Raw genomic sequence first — 13,600 nt, forward strand, 5'->3', positions numbered from 1 at the left:
ACATCTTGTTAGGTTCCCTAGGGGCCGCAGAATGCTCTTAAATGTCAGTAACTTTGATAAGTTTCAGCTTTCTTTCTGGGCTGTTTCTCATCTTTACCTTCCCTGCAGATGAGGTCAGGCACTGCATTTTGAAATACTAGTGTACTCTGTGGTAGAACAGGGTAAATCTGTGTTCACTTCGAGGAAGGTAGGCTCCTCAGAGGCTCTTGCATGCATTAGGAAAGCATTTCAAGGAAGCAGAGTATCAAATTAATGTGTTTCATGTTAAAGACATTAAGGTATTTAAATGTGTTATTTTAATCCCTGTTGCAGCATGGAAACAGAAGGATATAATATTGTTTATTTAAAACACAGCTTCCTCTTTTGCCTTCTCCTTCCTTCCACATGCATACTTTTAAAGATTACGCAGCATGGGTGAAAATGTATTAGAATTAAGTAGATTTCTGTGGAGAGGGAAACGGTGCATAAATCGCAACAAAAATGGTATGGCCAATTTTTGTCTTATGTTTCTTATATACTTGATACCAAGGAACTAAAGGAGTGAATGTTAAGGATCAAACCCTGAAGAGCATTACATGTGTGCATTAGGCTTATGGCACTGAAGTCTACTTACTAGAGAGGTCAGATGGTTTTGTGATTCAGGAACTGGACTTGGGGCCTGAAGATCTGGGCTTACTTTTGGCTCTGCCTTGAGTGAATTACTTAATCTCTCTATGCCTCACTACTTCAGCTGGTAAAATGAATCTAAGAACGCTTAATTCATGTTCCCTGTTTACTTAGTATTGTCTAATTATATCTTTGGTATAGGAATGATCTTAAAGTGTCTAATCTGAGAGGCCCAGTCTTAGTTGGAGCCCCTAGGCTCTACTGTGATATAAATAAAAACTAATTCTCCTTAATATGATTGCATTCCTATATTTGCCTTTGGAAGCTGGATGCCTCACACAATGCACCTATAAATACATTGCAGTTGCAATTTTAGGGTTTAAATGAGAGTGTGCTGAGCATCCATGATTCCCATTAATTTCTAGGACAGTTACAGGTGCTTCTAAGAGCAGCTGCACATTGGATATAATAGCTGAGCTAGAAGTACAGCTGTGCAAATAACAGGGTTACAGTGGGTTGGTTGACTTAATATTTTGGCAGATTGAAGTCAAAATATTTTAAGTTGAATGAAAAGTCACGCTATCAAAACATTTCACTTCCAAACTTCTAATTTTTTTCATTTTTAATAAGTGAAGTAATTTGCTATATGAAGCATTGTTTAAAATACAGGTTTCTGTAGGTTTCATTTTTATAGTGTCAAAACAGAACATATATTTCTGTCCATAAGAAACTGCATTTTTTTCTGTGAAAGCACTTTGGCCAAAAAATTTCACCTGGCTATGCCGGGAAGTCCATAATAGGAGTGAGTTTTAAATGAATGTCAGCACATTTACTAATCAGACTTTCCTAAAAGTCTTTGTAAAACAGCAAACTATGGGGTAGTGGTTTAATTGAGAACATTTCTAGTCAAGCTACAAATCTAGGACTATCAAATTTATTGCAAATTTAAGCATCTCATGCTAAGAAGTTTTGAGCACCAGTTTCCATCAGCTGCTTTATATTTGCAGACACTGTTCTGTAGAAATTGATGACTGGTGTAAACAAAGGCAAGTAACCTCTGAGCTTGTCCCATGCAACTTCTGTTAATTTTCCCAATTGAATAAAATTAGGCAGCACACACGATGGCAGTCGAACATTGGAATGTCACTTACCTCCAAACCTTTCCTATGGGCTAGGTCATGATCTCTCCGTTGACTTAAGAAAAGTGAGGTTTTCATAATTGGCACCTAGCTCCTGTGAGCTGCGGATGCCTAACTTGCAGAAGCTGCAGACATCATGCCCTGATGTCTTTCCCAAGGTCTCTTTTCCTTGAGCTACCTCTCTTCCCCCATTCCTTTCTGCACATGTGGAAATGGACACAAACTACCTAGTTTTTTTACTTAGATGGTGGTGAATTTTCACACTGAGAAAAGATGAACCAACCAGCTAATTTTTGGGGTAGAGGAAAATACCTCAGAGAATCTACCCGATGCCCTCTGGTTTAGGCCTGCTGAGCCTGAACCTACAAAAAGGTTGACTCAGGATTTGAGATAAGCGGGCATGTTGCAGAGCCAGCTCATACCTTATAACAACTGCTGTGCTTGAAGTGGTTGCTTGTATTGTGTTAGCATTCAGCATGCCAGAAACATGCTAAAGACAAATATATTCCCAGTCCCTAACACTATATTGTTCAACTCTGATCTGCAGGCTTGCTTATGAAAGTAGAAGAGACCATTTGAGCTTGAGCTGAAAGCTTAGCGTAATTAAATCCATATCCCCAAAGACAGGCTTTAAAGAAAGTCTTAGCTATACTTGGACTTTTTATACCTGTACAATATTGCAGTATAGGGGAAGTAATGTAAAGGCAATCACTTTCTTTAGTTTGTCTTCCAAGCAGGCAGACTAAGGCCCTTTAGAGATGCTTTCCATTTTGTTTTCCAGTTTCTGCCATATATCCATAATTGCTATGTTATGTTGCAGAATTTTGCACCAAAGCAGTCATTTCCTTGCCACAGTATTCTTTGCTTTGAACTACTTGTTTGTCCAGCAATGTTTGTGAACTTGGAAAAGAGCAGGGAAAGGGCCAAGTTGTAACCTGAGGGGAGCCTTAGCTTAATAGAGTGTTCTGTACTGTAATCTTCCATTTATTCAGGTAGATAGCCTGTCAGTAACACAGCAACGAAACCACAGTTCTGTTTCTTTAGCTAAAGGGATTAATGTCATCTAGTGCAGCATACTGTTGCAAGGTAGATTACAAGGGGTGAGAAGAGGTTTGGAAGTTGAGAAAAAGATAAGGAAAAAATACAAAGCCCCTCAAGAAATCAGTGACAATATCAAGCTCCAAGTTTTACAGCTCGTATATTGTGCATAGAAAAAATATCCTTGGAAGTCTGGGAATGTATTTATTAGAAAAAAAAAGTGCATAGAAAGCATTTATTATTGACTTTAATTCTACTCCAGAATTGCATAAATAGATAAATAAATAAGTAAGTTCTTATTAAAGTCTTGCATACATTTTAAAATTTTGTTTGAGTAATGAGGGGTTGCATAATTTAAGTATGCATATAATCTTTTGGTATCTTTTGTAGATCTCTTTTATTAAGGATATCATTATATAATTTTATTGGCACTGGCAGGTGATACATGATTAGGAAAAAGAAAGTGTTTTGATTTTGGGCACTAATTCTTATTTGAAAATCTTCCCAAAATAGTAGAATGTCAGAACAGCAGATACGTATGTATTATGTAAGGCTTCATAAGAAATTACAGCTTGTATTATATGATATTTTATGGATTGAGAAGTACCACCTAATTCCATGCAAAAACAGTAGATGGTAAACTAACTCTCAAACCTGCAACATCTTTGCCAGTGCTTACTTTTACTTCTGTGAATATTTCTGTTGGCCCAAGTTAAAAACAGCCATAATGCATTAGTACAGTGTGTCAACTCTAGAATTATAAGACAACTCCTAGCTCAGCGTATGTATTTGGAAGAACAGAAGGTATTGCCAGTGGAAATAAAAAATACAGGTACTCCTTACTTAATGTTGTCCCAGTTAACATTGCTTTGTTATTATGTCACTGATGTACTAGAGAACAAACTCATTTAAAGTCGTGCAATGTTCAGTTATAACGTTGTTTGGCCACCGCCTGCTAGTAGGTAACTACTGTGTTGTAATTGGATTTGCTTGACATCGTTTTGCTTAAAGTCACATTTTTCAAGAATGCAACTACGTTGTTAAGTGAGGAGTAGCTATAGTGCTTTTGTCATGGACAGCTAAATGTCAGTTACAGCAACTTTAAAGCAGTTAACCAAAATTAAGAGAACCCAACCCTTTGTTTTGTGCTGTAAAAAGTTTAATTTGTCCAAGTAATCTTGGATTTTGTGTTCAACAAGATAGTCCTCTCCAGATTTCCCATAAATTAACTGAGAAATTTAAATTGCATCAATATAGCTTTTACATGTAATTACACGTTACTTGCCTAATAATACAATACTGCAAATTTGGTCATATTTTTGGGGCTTGGCTGTCATATAACTTTACTATTTGTCTTGCTTTGATGTGACACAGAAACTGCTACTACAACTAGAAATAATTTTTTAAAGAAAAAAATCACTCCATACTACTATAGTTCTTAGCCCCTGAGTGACTTACACTGACACATAAAGAACATGTAATAGGGACTGTAGGAGGAGACCTGAGAGAATCTTAGGATGTGTCTACATTATTGCCACAAAAATGAAGCAGGATAAATAAAAGCACCAAGGAAAGAATTGATGCATTTTCTCTTTTCTTTCTTTTTTTTTTTTTTTTCTTTTTTTAACTGCTGCAAGTTTATAGTACAGGTATTCCATAGGGGTGCACCAGTAGAGATTTTTTGGAGCTGATACTGATAGCCAATTTTTAAGGAGGCATATTGGCTGATACTGATCCAATTTCCAATATGCAGCCCGGCAGCCTGAAGAGCAGTGTCTGGCTGGTAAGTCTGTTGTGGTGGAAGGAAGGAGCGTGGGGGGTGAGGGAGGGAGTGGGGCTGGGGCTAGGGCAGGTATTGCCGGGTGGGGCGGGACGTGGGATGGAGCTGTGACTTGTCCAGGGGATGCAGGGTGAGGGCAGCTCCTTCCACTGTCTGCACCCCAGTAGGGCACAGGGGGCAAGTGTCCCCCCTCAAAATCTGCATGGGGCAAGGTGGGCTGGGATGGCACTGGGCTCTTCCTGGTGGGGACTAGGGTGGGCAGCAGTGGCACTGGGAGGGGGCTATGTGAGGAGGCTGTATCCACCCCCAAATTTGCCATAGCCTCCCCAACCCTCCCTCTCCCAGTGCCGCTGCCTGGCCCAGCCCTTGCTGGGTAAAGTCTGGTGCTGCCCTGGCCCCAGCCCGCAGCTTCAGCCAGCTTCACCTTGCGCAGATCTGAGGGGCACCCTCACAGGGTGCATGCAGTGGAGGGAGCCATCCCTGCCCCATGTGCCTCCCATACGAGCTGCAGCTCCATCCTGTGCCCCGCCCTGCCCTGTCCTGCCCCGGCTGGGCAGCATCTACCCCAGCCCCACTCCCTTCTTCACCACAGGGGCCTTGACTTGCCTCCCTACACCCTTCCGTGCTCCTTCCCCTTCCACCACAACAGGCTTACCAGCTGGATACAGCTTTCCATGCTGCTGAGCTGTGCTCCTTATCACCTACGTGCTGCTCTGTTGCTGCGCATATGCACAGGGCATTTATTGGCCACATCAAGCTGACTTCCAGTATAGTCAATTTTCTTTATATCAGTGCCGATCCGATTTATTAGACCAAAGTATCGGTGCACCTCTAGTATTGCACAAGCATACTTGTAACCAACCTTTTTGTACCTTCTTATGTAGAGTAAAACTATGCATAATATTAGTCCAAAACCAAAAAGGCTTATGATTTACCATATGGTTAATTGAGCTAAGCCTTAGTGGAGTCAACAGCGTTTAAAGCCATAGTGACCCTATAGCCTAGCACTGTTCAGTATGTGATCAGGCAGCATCTGGACATCAGGCAGTATGTCCAGATACTGCCTACAAAGGATCCATATGCTAACTAGCCCTCACTCATGGCTGAAACAAGGTGTCCCTGTCATGAGGTCTGGGATTCTCCAAAAATGCATATGCAACTGAGACATGGCAGTTTGGTCCAGTTCCACCTCATGGAGGGCAGGGCCACATTAATGGTATGTGACAGGCTGAGAGAGGGGACGACAGAGACATTCTGGATGAACTGTTTAGGGACCCATTTAGTGTTGTTTGCTAGATACTTAAGGCTGATAAAGAAACAGGAATAATTGGAAATAGGAAAGAAAGGTGCAGTTTCCGTGTGGGAGTGAAGAGGAAGTCAAAGTGTATTAATTGTAGTGTCCCCCCATGACTTGAAAAAGTTGGTGCTGAGGGGTACTGAATGCAGTGAGCACTATCATATATCAGATACGCTATACCAACCTATCCTTGTGGCAGACTCCTATCAGTATGTTTGCCCATTATGGGCTGTGTGTTTTAGTCACACACTGTTGGCTGCATTTTAATCAACTTCATAGTTGATATTTATTATTAAGCATGTGCTGCTTTAGGCAGCAATTTAATGATGGACAATGTATTTAATGTGGTTTCCTTGTATGCTGTTGTAAGATGAGGAGCTCTTTTTCCCCATGTTGAAGCTGGGGGAAGGTGAGGAGACCTCATCTTATATTTGAATAAATACGGTAATCTTTTATTCCTCGAGCGCTTTTAATTGACATGTATTTAGAAATTGATTTATCCTTTTTGTTTATTTTTCAGCACTTTGATGCAATAACAGATTAATATTTAAAAATCTTGTTCATTTTTCTGTTTAAAAATGTAACAAACAAGAACCATTTTATAAATAAACGGAAAGGGGATTGTACTGTTACAAAGATAAAATCGCACAACTCATATGACTAAAGGCACTTACCTAATCTGTTACCTCCAGTGCACCTGAGGCATGTAACTAATGTTCTACATATTGACGTCTTTCTCTCCCCACCTCCACCTCCCTATTTTAGGTTGGATTCTGTTTTGAGTTATTTTACAAATTGCAAAAAGGAATCAAGAAATACCATGTTCTCTTGAGTATTTTTTGCTGTGAACATGTTTCTGTATAGCTATATCCTCTATATTGATGTCTTTAATATCTGTGTCTTTAAGAATTTGAATCAGTTTAGATTCAAAATTGATCTACAGTTAATAATACTCTGTCTTGTTTACATGGTAGGAGTGTAGTATAGTCTATATTTTCCATTTTCAGTATAGCTGAACCTCTGGAGTGTAAAATATTGTTTTTCGTTCCTGTCCACATCTATCCAAAAAAACATTTCAAACACAAATACATTGATAATAGATAGATGTTATGGACCTAGTCAACTCTCCTCTGATTTTGACTTTTTGTAATAGGACAGCTGCAGGCTCCTTCCAAGCATTTTCATTAACGTGTGGATATACAAACACAGTCCCTTTATTTCAGAAACAAAAAAGAGATTTCCTGTCCTATAGTCTGACCCATAGCGTTGCTATGGATCATCTCCTGGCCAGAAGTTGTATATTCTTTTTCCCCAATTAGGCAAACAAGGTTCTTTGGGTAGAGGTGATACCTTTTATTAGACCAACTAAATAGTTGGGGAAATTATTCTTTGCGAGCTTTGTGCCCAAAAACTTGCACAGAGCAATTTTTCCAACTATTTACAGTAGTTGGTTTAATAAAAGATATCACCTCTACCCAAAGAACCTTGTCTATCTGTAGCCCATGCAGGGCTATAGCTCAGTCCGAGCTGCACCACGTGCTCAGCCAGGACTGAGAATCCTGCAACTGACGGGGCTCCCAGTCCGAGCTGTGCCTCATACAAAGCTAGGACCGAGAGTCCTGCATCTGATGGGGAGTGAGGTGCAGCCAGGACTGAGAGCCCCGTCAGTTACAGGACTCTCAGGCCTGGCTGCGTGTGGTGCAGCTGGGACTAAGAGCCCGATGTGGCATGGGGGTTTCACACAGCCCTGAGCCTTGGGGATCCTCAGATCTTGGGCGTTTCACACTATGCACAGTGTACCTAGTGCCTAGTCAGCTGATGGGGCTCGCAGCCACAAGAGAGATCCTGCTACATGTACAAATTAAAGCTTGATAGCAACCAGCTATACATTTAGTATACATTTTCAAGGTTTAACTTTATAGCTGGTTGGAGCTTTTTATCATGTGATAGCTGCTTTGCATGTGTAGCTGGTCAGTTGCAGGTACCAGGATACACACGCAAACAAATATTTTATAAAGCCCTATATCCTTTTGTATTCTGTTATGCTGATGTAAAAGCAGAATAACTCCAATGCATGCCTGGGAGAAATGTGTGAGAGAGAAGTCCTTATTCATCACTTTGAGTCTGATAGTTTAGCTACCCCATGTCCACAAATCCTGTAACAATCTATGACTATTTCACATGTAGATCAGTTAGGGCATTGGGTCTCTCTCTTCCACAGTCATATATTTTGCCTAAAGGAACTAATGGTCTACACTTTTCCAGTGTACTGGTATAGGAGTTACAGATGGACTTTTGGCTTTGAATATTAACATATTGGGCCAAAATTTGAGGTGACACAAAAGTTGACATAAATGATATGAAATAAAATAGCTGTAACTAATGTTAGCATGGTGTTACTGACAGATGGGTGGTAAGGTAGGGTTGCAACAGGAAAACCAACCCATAGGGAGACTGGAAAGACAGACTGGAAAGAAGGAAAGTTTGTGTATATTTTCTTACTTCTTCCAATTAGTTGCTTATTCTGCTAAGTCTGTCCTTTGTACCCCTTATAAAAGCCCTGCGCATAATTTGCACTAATTAACTGTCATTTCAAATCTCTGAAGAAAGACTAAATAGTGAAAATGTATAGAGTCTGAATTCTCATCCTATTGTAACCTTTCTAGTTCTGGACTGAGGTGTATTATTGGGGAAGGGTGGGGAAGCTTGTACAGCTGCTGCATATGGCATAGTTAGAGAGGACTTCACTAGCTATGGATTTTGTCTCTTGTAAGCAACTAGATTTGTATGCATTAAATGTATTAAAAGAAAAAAAATCTGTAAACCCTTCCAATGTATCTGATGTTTCTGTTTATGATCTTTATTTAGGCAGTATAATATTTAAAAATTAAAAAATATTTAAAAATTCTATTTTTTCTTTTTGAAAAAGAGCTGGCACATGTTCTAAAGCTAAGTGTTGAATTTGGAAGCTTATCTGTAACTGTCTTTTTAAATGTATCTAAATCTAGTTTACAGCTGTCCTGTTGGAAAGGCGTACATAACTCAGCATGTGGGAAACTTACTGACATTTTTCTCTTCTCTTTCCTAGAGTGTCTCCTCTGCAGAAGTCTGAAATAGTAGACATGGTAAAGAAACATGTAAATGCTATCACACTAGCCATTGGGGATGGTGCCAACGACGTGGGAATGATCCAGACTGCACACGTGGGCGTCGGGATCAGTGGGAATGAGGGCATGCAGGCAACCAACTCCTCCGATTACGCCATAGCACAGGTCAGAGGCACTAAAGAGCAGCTGCCATGTCCTGTTGACAGAGGTATCAGCTGTGTGGCAGCATAAGCACTTTGTTGCTGGCCTTCAAGCCAAGCATATCTTTGTTTATATCCTCTCTGAGGCTGACATCTAAAATTGATACCTGAAATGTATTTGGGGTCATTTTAGTTCTGGTCTTGCTGGACCCTCTGGGGCAAAGTTCTATCGCCTCTGAAAGGCTTATATTTCTTCTCGCCAGCTGTGGACTGTTCATACCGTTCAGTAATCAGGGAGAGGCACCACTCATGACAGCTACATTAAAACCCTTCTAATTATAAATTATCTTCCCAATGCATGTGCTTGTGTGTGACACTTGTTGATGAAGTCTAGTCCTGATAACAGTTTATCCCCATAGATGTTGTAATAGTTATGTTTACCCCATTTTTAAAAAAATACTAAAGAATCAGTCACTAAGGTTCTTGCAGGTGTTTAAAAAAAACCAAAAAACAAAGGAAAACATGCTTTACCGAAAGCAGCAGTGTGTTAGTCTGACCCAGCTCCACAGCCTATGTACAGATCTGGCGCTTCAGCAGGGCTTTTTGGTGCTTTTATCTAATAGCTGATTCAATCAGCACAGTCCAACTAATGTGCTGCCTCTTCTGGGCATGTGCTGGGCTTGGCGCAGGAACATGCCGAGTTTAAAGTGCCTTTTTTTAATCTCTAAAAGCAGCCTAAAGTATTAAAACAGCAGTTAGTATTTAGCAGTAATTCAAAAACCGTAACTTGGACAAGGTACAGTGACTGGAAATATCACTTCTGGCTCATCCTGTGATATTCAGTATTGATCACCAGGGATCCTAGTTTTCTGTGATTTAAAAAAATCCCCAATTTTCGAGTTAAAAAAAAGTACTCCAAAATCCACATTTTTCCATGATTAAAATGAAATACCAATAATATAGTAGTGTTTCATTTTGATCACAGAAAAATGTGGATTTGGGCTATTTTTTTAACCTGAAAATTTAAGATTTTTTTTTTTATCAGAGAAAACCAGGATCCCTGTTGATCACTTTATTCAGAAATAATAGTGGGAAAAGCTGTGGCCATCTCTTCCTTTCATTGACTAAATCAAAATGTAATATTAAAGGCATTAAAAGTAGCAGGAGAAAGAAAAGAGAAGCTTTAGCTCAGGGGTGGGAAATTATTTGGGTCCAGGGGCCACATAGGGAGTTTTGATGAATTGTTATGGGCCAGGTCAACACCCTCCACCACAACAACTCACCAAAACTCCTTATGTGGGCGGGCAGGCACTGGTGTTCAGGAGCAAGACAGGTGGGCAAAGCCAGGATCACAGGGCAGGGTAGCCCCTGTCCTGTGGGAGTGTGCATGTGTGTGTTGGGGCTGCCTGGGAGCTAGGTCTCGGGAGCTGGCCAGGGGTGAGAGGGTGGAGCAGGGGGCAGAGGCCTGTTCAGCCAAGTTCACCCATGCTGTGCAGTCCATTATTGCCCCCGTGGTGCTTGAGGAGCTGAGCCCCAGCTGCTTCTGCCTGGGGCAGCCCATGCCATGCTCCAGTCTGCACTTACTGGCCTGGCCCTGGCCCCAGCCCCAGCCAGCATGCATAGCCTTTGGCAGGGCTGCTCCTGGTGCAGCTGCAGTTGCCTGGGTGCTGCTCCACTCCCCCAGCTGCCAGCAGCTCCTCTTGTTTCTGCTGCACCACTTCTGGCCAGGAGAAAGCTTCAGCCAGGTGACTCCTGCCCCAGCACCCAGGACTCTGGCTCCAGCTCCCAGCTGCCTTCCACCCACCCCACCTGCCTGCGCAGGGTGGGCTGAGTGGGTGGAAGGCAGCTGGGAGCTGGAGCCAGAGCCCCCCGCACACTAGGACAGGAGTTGTCTGGCTGAAGCTTCCTCCAGGCCAGGAGCGGAGCAGCAGAAGGAAGAGCTGCTGGAGGTGAGGGGAAGCGGAATAGCACCCAAGCAGCTGCAGCCACGCTGGGAACAGTCTCACTGGAACCTGTGCGCGTTGGCTGGGGCTGGGGCTGGGGCTAGGCCAGCAGGTGCAGGCTGGAGTGTGGTGCAAGCTGCCCTGGGCTAGGCTCGGCCCCATGTGAAGTGCTGCAGGGCAGTTTCAGGCTGGATCCAATCAACTGGTGGGCTGGATCTGGCCTGCAGGCCATATTTTGCCCACCCCTGTTTTAGTTGCTCTACATCTACTCTGAATGTTATTTGTTTATAGCTGTGGTACCTTATATTTTCAGTTATCAGTGATACTGTGAAAATAGTCACTATTTATATAGTTCAGAAAGTTAGTAAAAGTGCACTATGGTAATAGGCTCAAATCTGGAGCAGAAAAGTAATTTAAAGTTTTTCAAGTCTGTAAGAAATCAATTAGCATTTCCTTCATGAGCATGTAGGCAACAATCAGATAAATTCACCATGAAATCAGCTATTGCAATTGATACTAATTGGCGCTCTTCTTGGAAGTTTAGAAGCCAAGAAACATACATCTCCCCTATTATTCTTAGAGGCAGTTACTCGAAAACATGGGTGAGATTTATTGATATGGGGATGTGAAAACCTATACTGCTGCTTGCTACCCATGTTTAGGGGGATGTGCTGTGATGAGAGAGATTGCAAGCTTGGACCCAGATCTTTCATGAACATTACAATTCACTTTTAAAATTGCAAGTTAAAAATCCCATCATAGATTTGATTTGTAATAGATGATAACCACCGATACTTAATACCAGGCAAAAAAACAAATATACCAGGGCAATTTTAACTGCCTTATTTATAATGGTTACATACTTTCCTGTATTTTAATTAACTGCCATGCATTATGTATTGCAACCAGTTCATTAGTCATTAAAAATCCTTACTTTGGGAGACTTCATTAGATTAAGCTTATTTATTCAAATGAAAATATAAACAACTAAGTAATCAGAGCTTTGCCTATAGATGGCCTTTCACATTTAAATCCTTTGGTATTTATTGTAATAACATTAAACCTGATGAAGTAATTTGACATTCATGTGTCACTTTCAAGTTAAAAAAATAATGTGGCTTTGGGGTTAATATAAAAATGCTGGAAATGGACTGTGCTTGGTTTAAATTCCAGCGTGGGGAATATTGACAATATCAATAGAGATGACGTTAGAGTTTAATAAAAAAAAAAAAAAAAAAAAGGATTTTGACCTCAATAGTGTGGAGTTTTAATCTGGGGCAGGGGAAACTGACTTGGAACTGTACTTTCTCAGGAAAGATGCAATATCATGTTTTTTTAGTATCTGAAAGGTACTGTGTTAGTGAGTCATTTTACACTCTTGAGCTGGTTAGTAAAGATAAGATGGAATGTTATTTACCGTAAGACAACTACCAGACGAAAGCAGTGGTGCTCAGCCTTCTTAAATTCAAGGCACCCTGAATTTACCAACACCCCAGTTGAGAACCACTGCTGTATAGTCTCAGCTTACCTCAGTGATTCTCAACCAGGGTGATGCCGCCGCCACCACCAGGTAAAACTGTCCCACACACCTGGTGCAAAACCAGATTAGGAACTAATCCCAGCAAGAGTGGATACTCCTGTCTATCTTAGATTTATCACATAAACCTAATGCAGGCTCCATGCAAGACCTGTGGGGCACTTTCATTGGGCTGTGGTGGCAGGTATCCATGTCATGGCACCACTGAAAGTGTCTTGTGGCACCCTGCTTGAGAGCCACTGAACTAAAATAATGCTAAAATGTTTTCAGAGGGAAATTTTGAGCTTCATGGAATATATTTTTCCTTTATTACAGAATATTTAGCAACAGATGAGTAGGAGTTATCTGCATCCCTTGAAAGTAGAATATGTTCTTATGAACATCTTTTAAGAAGCCCAGTGTATATAGCAGGGGTCAGCACTTCATGGTGCTCAGGACAGGTGTGGCCCACAGAGCTATTTGATCTGGCCTGCAGGCATGGGGCTTTGATGGCATTCAGCAGCACCTGTACTGCTACGGGAAAAAGTAGCAATGGCAGACACTCTCCCTGTGCTGCTGCAGAGAAAAAGCAGCAGTGGCAGCTGGATCATAGCACCCAGCTATCTCTGACTGGGCCTTTCTTGCCTGTGACCTTGAAAAGTTACTGACCCCTGATATATAACATCTTATATGCAAATGATGCATCCAGTCCATTGATGCCAGAAGTAGACACATATGAGAAAATAAAGCTCATATAAAAGCTCATTAATTATATAATGAATCAAAGCATAAACTAAGCACATAAATGGAAGCCTACTTTTGAACCAGTGCTCCAAAGGGTAACTTCCTCAGGCATAGAGACATCTATTTGAATAATCTTTTCTACTTGAAACTTTGTCAAGTGATCTATATTCATAGAATCCTTAACCAAAATATTGAGGGTCCTGTATATTTCTAAAATAAACAAGCTTTCTACTGGAAAAAAACCAGATATTATATTTATACACTATGGTATGGTATAAGCGATTAACTTG

General features: G+C 41.1%; 1 protein-coding gene across 4 annotated transcripts in view; it reads left to right on the plus strand.

Moving 5' to 3' along the window:
- Positions 1-13,600, plus strand: part of ATP8A2 (ATPase phospholipid transporting 8A2) — a 555,201-nt gene that overhangs the window by 324,201 nt on the left and 217,400 nt on the right. For all 4 annotated transcript variants that reach the window (XM_014595931.3, XM_059720367.1, XM_059720374.1 and 1 more), the window contains one exon: positions 8,949-9,132. In XM_014595931.3, the coding sequence (XP_014451417.2) occupies positions 8,949-9,132 (184 nt within the window). The remainder of the gene's footprint in view (positions 1-8,948; positions 9,133-13,600) is intronic.

Source organism: Alligator mississippiensis, chromosome 1 (genome assembly GCF_030867095.1).
Source record: "Alligator mississippiensis isolate rAllMis1 chromosome 1, rAllMis1, whole genome shotgun sequence".
Classification (NCBI taxonomy): Eukaryota; Metazoa; Chordata; order Crocodylia; family Alligatoridae; genus Alligator; species Alligator mississippiensis.